Source organism: Pundamilia nyererei, unplaced genomic scaffold (genome assembly GCF_000239375.1).
Source record: "Pundamilia nyererei isolate P.nyererei 1_Seehausen unplaced genomic scaffold, PunNye1.0 scaffold00065, whole genome shotgun sequence".
In the NCBI taxonomy this organism is placed as follows: Eukaryota; Metazoa; Chordata; class Actinopteri; order Cichliformes; family Cichlidae; genus Pundamilia; species Pundamilia nyererei.
This window is the reverse complement of record NW_005187466.1, coordinates 1,370,815-1,378,453: the sequence shown is the minus strand read 5'-3', so window position 1 is coordinate 1,378,453 and position 7,639 is coordinate 1,370,815. Positions and strand designations below refer to the sequence as shown.

Below are 7,639 nucleotides of genomic sequence, written 5' to 3'. Positions count from 1 at the left end.
ATCCAACACAAATCACATTACCGTTGGTCATATTTGGCTTTAAAGTCATCTCAGAATAATAAAGAAAAATCGATATTGATATTTACCACTGCTATACGCATAGGGAGACTCTACTGATCCGTCTTGCAAGCTGTCCAAGATTTCCCCCTTTCCAACATCGCTGTCTCCAACCAGTAGAAATTTCAGGAGATAATCGTAGCTCTTGACAGGACTACTCTGAGTCCCCATCATCCCACGCATTGGTTCCGCTTTACAGAGAGCCTTTTAAGCTCACCAGGCATCCACTGGAGAAACCAAGCAGTCCCCGAGTGTGGTACCGAAGGGAAGACGACCGCGGCTGGGCTTAGCTAATGAGTTAGCTTGTGCACTACTTACGATTTAAGTTAACTATTACCTTTTACTTCGCACACACTTTGAAAAATGCAGCTATTTCGTTATTCCACTGATTGCAATGGAAAAACAACCCCGCGATTTAGCACTAGAACCCCAATTTAGTTCCTGTTGATGTAACGTCAATATTAACTGATCTAAACAACCACGGGTGCTAGCTGGCTTGTTAGCTAGCCAGCTAACAAAAACGACAGTAACGCATTCTACTACAAACTACAAGTACAAAATAAAAACGACTCTGTTTTGTCCTACATATAAATGTACTCTAATAAAATCAAAAGGCGATTTCTTCCCTTTGTTTATAAAGAAAATACCTACGAGGAGTATTCCACTTTGAAGCAAAACGTACATCCACAGTGTACTGTACTATGTACTATGTTGGAACTTCCTGGTAAGGAACTGCGTCAGCATCATCAACTGCGTCACATCCTAGCACGATTTAAAGTTATAAAATTACAACAACAACAACAACAACAACAAAAATTATACTTTAAATCACCATTTCCTAAATACGATACGGTTATGAATTATCCAAACATGTGGGCTCGTAAAAAGTACGATATGCATCTGTATGAATACTATGAATTAACCGAACATTGGCAACTCCTGCTAAGTTGTAGCCTGTGTTGATTTAGCCAGAAGCTAAATAGAAGCCAGAAGTTAAATGAACACCGTTTCCCTGTATGTAACAATTTGGTTGTGGGTATAATTTAGCTTTCAATTTGGGGAACCACCAACAGACCAACATTAAAAACATAATAAAGAAAAATGGTGTCAAACTGTCAACCAGAAAGAAAATGTGAGAAATGTAATTGAAGGTGTCGCTTTATTTTGACCATGTTTAAATAATAATAAAAAATAAATAAACAAAAAACACAAGCAAACAAAACAAACCATAAGAAAAAAATTATCATCATAAAAAAGATCAAAAAGGATTAGGAAGAAGCATAATTTAACACCACCCACTTTCCACTAAAAAAAGCTGATTATTGCTGGCCACCACTCATTGGTTGGTACTGATTGTCATTTCTAGCAGGTGTGTGAATTCTTTCTGAACTGAAGAATACAAAAGCTGGCTGAAACACTGCTTTATTAGTTGAAGGACCAGCAGTGTGAGGCAGCCATTGGAATTTTAAACTAATAGTAGTAATGGGGCTGATGCATGCTGGGTTTTTATTTCTGCTGTTTTGGTCTGCCTGTTTTCAGTTTATAGATAAAGCTGAGTATGGTGTGTTTGGGCAAGATCCTGAATTAGACCAGGAAAAAATGGAGACAGTGGCAGATGAAGACAAAACAGAAGATTCTGCACCTCAACTCAAGAGGAGTGCATCACATGGAGACCTTTCAACACCTGAAGCATTGAAGTTACCCAAGTATCTCAATGTCCCAGCCTCCTATGACCAAAAGCAGCTTTTCAAGCCAGAAAGAGGAGTCAGGCCCCTTCCTGAATGGGCCAGGAAAATATTGCTTGCTAGTGCTCCTGCTGCTCCTGTAACTGGAGGAGCAGAAATGGGCAGAGACAATGTGGTTGAAATTTTGTGCCATGTGGATAAAATGTACGTAAGAATCAGGAAAAGGGTCTTCAAATCCAGAGATGCATACAAATATTTGAAACTAGGTACATGCCCCGTTAACCAAGAAAATGAGCACTATTACTACTTTCTCTACTCTTTTGTAACTGGCTGTGGATTCAAGAAAGAGGTTGGTGAATGTCCTAATGTATTTGTTTCATATTTTACTGTGACAAACCAAATGGAAATGTTTATGTTCCAGAGTCATGCAGATTACTTGTCCATCAGCAATGTTCTCCGCTTCAGACAAACCACTCCAGTTTTAAGGGAAATGCCATTTGAAATTCCTCTGCAGTGTCGGTTTCCCAGGTAAGACTTTTTTTTTTTTTTAAAGATTGTAAAAGCCTTTCAATCAGCCAAGTGTCCTTAATTTTAAAATTGTCTCCAATTAATTCATTTTAACTATTGCAGGTTCTTTCACTCATACAAAGTTGGCTTCCACCCCAAACTGCGAGGAGGAACAGTTTTCAGAGCACTGAAACAAAAAAGAATGTTCAGCCTCACCCTTGTAGATGGTAAACATTCTAGATTAAATTTAATTGCTGTCCACAATTTGAATTCTTCAAATGGTAGGCCTTAAGTATGTTTTAAAGTAAAGACTTTCAAATATGGCTGGTAACACAAAATATTAAACTCCCAAAGTCTTCTATCAAAGTGGAAAGTAGCATCCAAACCTTTTTTAATTCTTTTTTAATTGAATTTTTTTTTATAGAAAGTACACCACAGACAAGCTTAAGTTCAAGCAAATGTTTATTTCATATACCATAACAGCTGCCTGTCTTTTATTTTGGCATGCAAATGTACACTATGGAGCTACAACAGCATCCATACTGGTGAAAGCTTAGGGAAGGATAAAATGTTCCACAAACATTTTTCAGAACTCATCACAATGCACTCAGTTAGCCAAACATATGCAGCAGCCTGATTTATTTTTGCCTTTTATTGTGCTTTGCCACTTTCACCCTACTAAAGCGTCTGGAAATAATGTCACTGGGACCAAAATCTACACCTTGGGACAGTCGATGTACTTTGAGGCCAGTGTACTTTACACCACAGCAAGCTCTAGAAATAAAAGGCTCTACATCAACAAGTGCTTCATGACCCCTTCCAGCAACCCAGACTCAAATCCTAAATATACAGTCGTTGACAACAATGGGTAATAATTTTACAGTATCATAATTAAAACTGGGGTGACTTGCTGCGAGTGGATAAACCTGTGATCTCCAATTCTAGCTGTATGATTGATGGCAAGGTGATGCTACAGTCAAAGTTCCTTAGTGGTAGCTCGAAGATGGTGCAGAGATTGATTGTGGGAGCTGTCATCTTCAAGGACTCTGCTTCCATGATCTCATCACAGGTAGCCTCAATTGGTTGTATAGAAATGGATGCCATGAAATGCATTATGTAAACACTAAATGCAATGTCTCTTTAGGAACAGTACTTGCACTGTGAGATCTTTATGGGGTCACCTACTCCAACTCGTAATTCGAAGGCTTGTAACTATGATCCAGTGACTGGAAGGTGAGTTGGCTAAACTGAAATTCTACGAGGTGTTACGTTTGTGCTTGCTGTCATCAAATCTTTTGACCCCCGCTTTGTGTTTTAGCTGGAAAGAGCTCTACGGGTATGACACTGTGTGCGCTTGTTGTGAATCAACTTGCTCGCCACCACAGCAAAGGGGTAATTTTTAAATTTACATGAGATGCAATAGCTTTTCACTCAGCTAAGCTTGGCTCATTGCAAGTTGAATGAAGTCTTTTTGATGCAAACTGACAACCAGACAGTCTTGCAGAACACTGAAGGCATGAAAGTGGTCTCACATGTGAGCAAATAAAATTTTAAACTTTTTTTTTTTTTTTTTTTTTTTTTTTTTTTCCCCCTCCACCAGCTTCTAGGAAGATAATCTCAAGTCACTCTTGGATGGTTGACTTGACCAGTGAAGATGAACATGTAAAGTCTGAGCCCAAGATGAAGTCCCGTGATGCTGGCATGTTCAACTTGGATGACCCAGATACAGAAAAACATAAGGACTTCCTAAACAATTGGGACCAATAATTTAATGTTTAAATGATCAGAATTGTTTTAAAAATAGCGGCTTTATTTCTTGAACTCTGCACAGTATGCCATTTATGAATGTACAATTTGTTTACTGTCAACGGTTCAATTGAAAATTAAAACTCTAAATTGCACTGTCGTCAAATGTTCAGTTTGCTCTTTCGGTATATTTTGCGTAATCATCAACCATCATGTATGCGTTTCTAAGCATCTCCTGGAAATGCGTCATAGCGTTCCTGTACATGCAGTTATGTACCACAAGAGGATGGAAGAGATTCACTGGCTTTGCTCTGATTAATTCAGCAGGAAGTTCAATAACCTCAGTTAAAGAACTGCCAATGAGAATGTGTTTCAGTACCTTTTTCTCAAGGCTTCTTTCTATAAAGGATAGCAAGTCTCGTAACCTCGAATCAACACAGTTTGCGTTCCAGTGTCTTGGGTCTGTGGTGAGAAGCAGATGCATTAGGGCCGTTTTGAAATGAAAATCCTTCAGCGCACTACTTCCTGTCATTGCAGTCTGCCTCTTGTGAAGGAAACGTGCAATTTCAAGTGCTTGAATATGACAAGCATTTTCAGGCAGTCGTTTCGAGAGATGTTCTAGGAGATGGTCTTCATAGCTGGTTAAGGATAGTCTCCAGAAAGTATCTGCATCACTTGAGGACCAAGGTGTGATGAAAAAATAAGCATCATTATTAAATGTAACCACAGGATTCATGCTAAAGGTGATCTTCTTGCCTGACTTGAACCTGATCACTAGAGCACCAGGAGCATCAATATAGTGAATATTGAGCTCAAACTCATACTTGTGTGAAATCAGTCTCCATGCTTGTTTTATAGTGCTCTGAAACCATCTGGAGACCAGTGATTTTGACAAGAAAGGAGTGTTCTTTGAGCACAGAAAACCATCACAAACCTCAGTAATTTCTGTCCTTACGTTCTCATTGTGGTCAGAATGCAGCAGGCAAACCATATCCTCATCTGCATCAGAGGTCTGACAGGGGCAATCTTGGGTTTTCTTTTTTTCCAAAAGTTTTATTTGACCGCACACTGGTATATTTGAAATATCCCTCCCTTTGTGGTTACAGAGCTGAATGTGAAAACTAAATGGCTTAGGTGGAGTCAAAGGGACAATGATATTACAGGCACTGAGCATCTGAAAGTCCTCAATCACCATACTGCCATTTTTACCACATATGGTCCTCATAGCATCTAGTAGGTCATTTGCAAATCCTTCCAGAAACTCATCCTTCCTCCACTTCTTTTGAGATGATTCTTGAACGTATTTAGCATAGAAATCGTTAAGTGTGCCGATGTCTGGTAGCTGCACTTCATCAGCAGCGCACGTCACAGGAGAGGCTGCTATTTGTGTCATTTGGGAATTCCTATTCAGGTATTTCCAACAGAAACGGATCATGGAAATCACTGAGAATGTGTTCCAAATGTACCAGAGGTAATCTCTTTCCCATTCTGCAATTGATTTCTCTGAGGTTTCATTTTCTGATGTCTTGACATTTTTAAAAGGTGTGTCTTGTCCTTTGGAACTAGATATTTCCTTCTCAGGTCTTGCATGCTGCCCCTGTGGTTTGCCAGGGTCTCCAAAAGAGCTGTCAGTATGGATATCTTTTCCCTTTAGCTCATTAGCATCTTGTGATGTCTTTAAAGCAGCCTCTGGTTCAGCATTATCATTTTTAGGCACACTTGGATCTGATTTAGCTGTGGATCGGCCCCGTAGTAATTCATGATTGCTGCCATGTCCTTCTGACTCTAAAAGTTTGTCTTTTTCAGTGACGTTTTGATCAGACTTCTGTTCATCATGAAAGTTTCTGTCATGTTCAGTCTCATTTTTGTCTGTGTGTATTTTCTCACTGACAGGTGGCATTTCCTGGTCGAGTTTCTCTTCCTCTCTCAGCAGCTTCTCTTCATGCCTTTGCATGTCCTTGTTGACAATACCGTCCCATTCCTCAACTCCAGGGTCATCCTTTGGACACATTAGGAGACCGAGACCCACCACAAACACTCTCAGCAGAGTTTCTTGCATCGTCAGTATTGTCTATGAGTGAATTAAATGGCAGCATTCAGTCAATTATAAAAATGCATGTGATTAATTAGTGATTAATAAAACAAAACACGACTGAATCTAAAACCTTGCAATTATCCATTAAAATAATTCAAAAACAATGTTCCTGTTAGCAAATTTTACAGTGATGCAAGAAAACAGAGAACGAAGCAACTTCCTCTCTTTACTTATTTCTTTCTGTTGTTACTTTATATGCTAAATACTAGATTACTTTTTGCACATGACATTAAAAGAGAAGAAGAATACGCACCAGAAAGTATGTTTATCTCAATAATGCAACGCACTGAATAGGTATACAGACGGAACTAAGAGATCAACCTTGCACAGCCGCAGGTTCTGTGATCTCTTCCTATTTTAGATGTAGGTTGCCTTCTGTGACTTATTTCCTGCACACCCTGCCCATGTGCTCTGCTGTGACATTTTCCTGTGCAATAGACAGAAGAAAAGATAGCACAGACTTCCTGTAAATTCAACTGCAATTTCAAAATGTCAGAATTGAGCAATTACTTTGAATCGGTTAGACAGTTTTTACCAGTAAGCAGTATGAGGTTGTTTAGATCATTTCATAGTATACTATGAAATGAACGCATTTAGCCACCTACCTTTGTTCAAATAAAAACAATGGTGTTTTATATGCATGAATAGCAGAGAGTGCCTCTGTCTTTTATCTTCTTGTGGGTTTCTAACTGGTTTGTCAAGCTCTATTACAGTCAGTGGGTCCAGGTGCTCTAAAAGAGTTATGTGAAATAAAGTAATCAATATGTGATAACATTAGTAGTTATATTTTAAAAGTGAAGCCTTCGATTTGATTCTTCTGGTTTTGATTACGCAAGTGAGAACAGGCTGAACCCTCACCTCTTAGACAATTACATTTTCCAGCCAAAGCCACAGATATTTGAATGGGTTGAAAGTGTTTTTGCATGTCTTCGTTGTTACGACTACACATTAACACAACTACACCCTCGAAGTTCGGGTTTCTCGAATAAACCTCACCACACACTGCATGCATATTAGCAAATAAAGGCATTCCCAGAAACGATGGAAACTATATGTTCCCTTTAACAGGTGTACTTTTGAGAATGTGGGGTGAATCAGAATTTGTTTTGGCATCACACTAAAGACAGGTGCCTATGATGGGAGGGGCATGATGACAGATGATGCTGCTCGCTTTGGACAGAGAGTTCGAGAAGCACCTTTCAGTTGGTCAGGGCTATGATGATTGCTAAGTACAACAGCAAAACTTCTATTATGGACACTGTCCTTATATGATTTTTTAAACCTTTGATCTATTCATTGACTCTTGTTTAAAGAGGTAAGTGTATTTTATGTATTTCTTGTATTTATTCCTCCATATTAAACCGATAGCCCAGTCCACATTAAAGCTGTTTTAAAGTAGAAGTCATAGTTTACAGAGATTATAATATCACTATTTAACATGGTGCCTTTAATAAATTATGTTTTATGGCCTAATTAATGAATATGCAGTAAGTTCCAAATGCTTTAAAGATAAGTAATAATCACTTTTAATAAATTTTGACAGTCCAGT

At 38.6% G+C, this 7,639-nt stretch overlaps 3 protein-coding genes across 3 annotated transcripts in view; 1 reads left to right on the top strand and 2 right to left on the bottom strand.

Annotated features, from left to right (window-relative positions):
• The window catches only part of LOC106456244 (ras-related protein Rab-40C-like), a 5,909-nt gene extending 5,115 nt beyond the window's left edge, over window positions 1–794 (bottom strand). The window contains exon 1 of the mRNA XM_013911514.1: window positions 87–794. Within this exon, the coding sequence (XP_013766968.1) occupies window positions 87–240 (154 nt within the window). The 5' untranslated portion in view covers window positions 241–794. The remainder of the gene's footprint in view (window positions 1–86) is intronic.
• Window positions 795–1,457: 663 nt separating this feature from the next.
• Window positions 1,458–4,150, top strand: zp3c (zona pellucida glycoprotein 3c). The gene is made up of 8 exons (XM_005735773.1): window positions 1,458–2,091; window positions 2,164–2,270; window positions 2,373–2,476; window positions 2,934–3,117; window positions 3,195–3,318; window positions 3,394–3,482; window positions 3,568–3,641; window positions 3,850–4,150. Exons 1-8 carry the CDS (start codon window positions 1,540–1,542, stop codon window positions 4,014–4,016), a joined length of 1,401 nt encoding a protein of 466 aa, XP_005735830.1. The 5' UTR covers window positions 1,458–1,539; the 3' UTR covers window positions 4,017–4,150.
• Window positions 4,147–6,452, bottom strand: LOC102215358 (inositol 1,4,5-trisphosphate receptor-interacting protein). The gene is made up of 2 exons (XM_005735774.2): window positions 6,344–6,452; window positions 4,147–6,066 (listed from the first exon to the last, which is right to left on the bottom strand). The coding sequence occupies exon 2, from the start codon at window positions 6,052–6,054 to the stop codon at window positions 4,165–4,167; it is 1,890 nt and encodes a 629-aa protein (XP_005735831.1). The 5' UTR covers window positions 6,055–6,066; window positions 6,344–6,452; the 3' UTR covers window positions 4,147–4,164.
• Window positions 6,453–7,639: the final 1,187 nt, after the last annotated feature.

Bases quoted from the DNA above. Each gene is read 5' to 3' on its own strand.
- zp3c (XM_005735773.1), top strand. From the start codon at position 1,540: ATGGGGCTGATGCATGCTGGGTTTTTATTTCTGCTGTTTTGGTCTGCC. The intron at 2,477-2,933 runs GTAAACATTCTA...ACCCTACTAAAG, and splicing joins CAGCCTCACCCTTGTAGATG to CGTCTGGAAATAATGTCACT. The intron at 3,319-3,393 runs GTAGCCTCAATT...ATGTCTCTTTAG, and splicing joins CTTCCATGATCTCATCACAG to GAACAGTACTTGCACTGTGA.
- LOC102215358 (XM_005735774.2), bottom strand. From the start codon at position 6,054: ATGCAAGAAACTCTGCTGAGAGTGTTTGTGGTGGGTCTCGGTCTCCTA.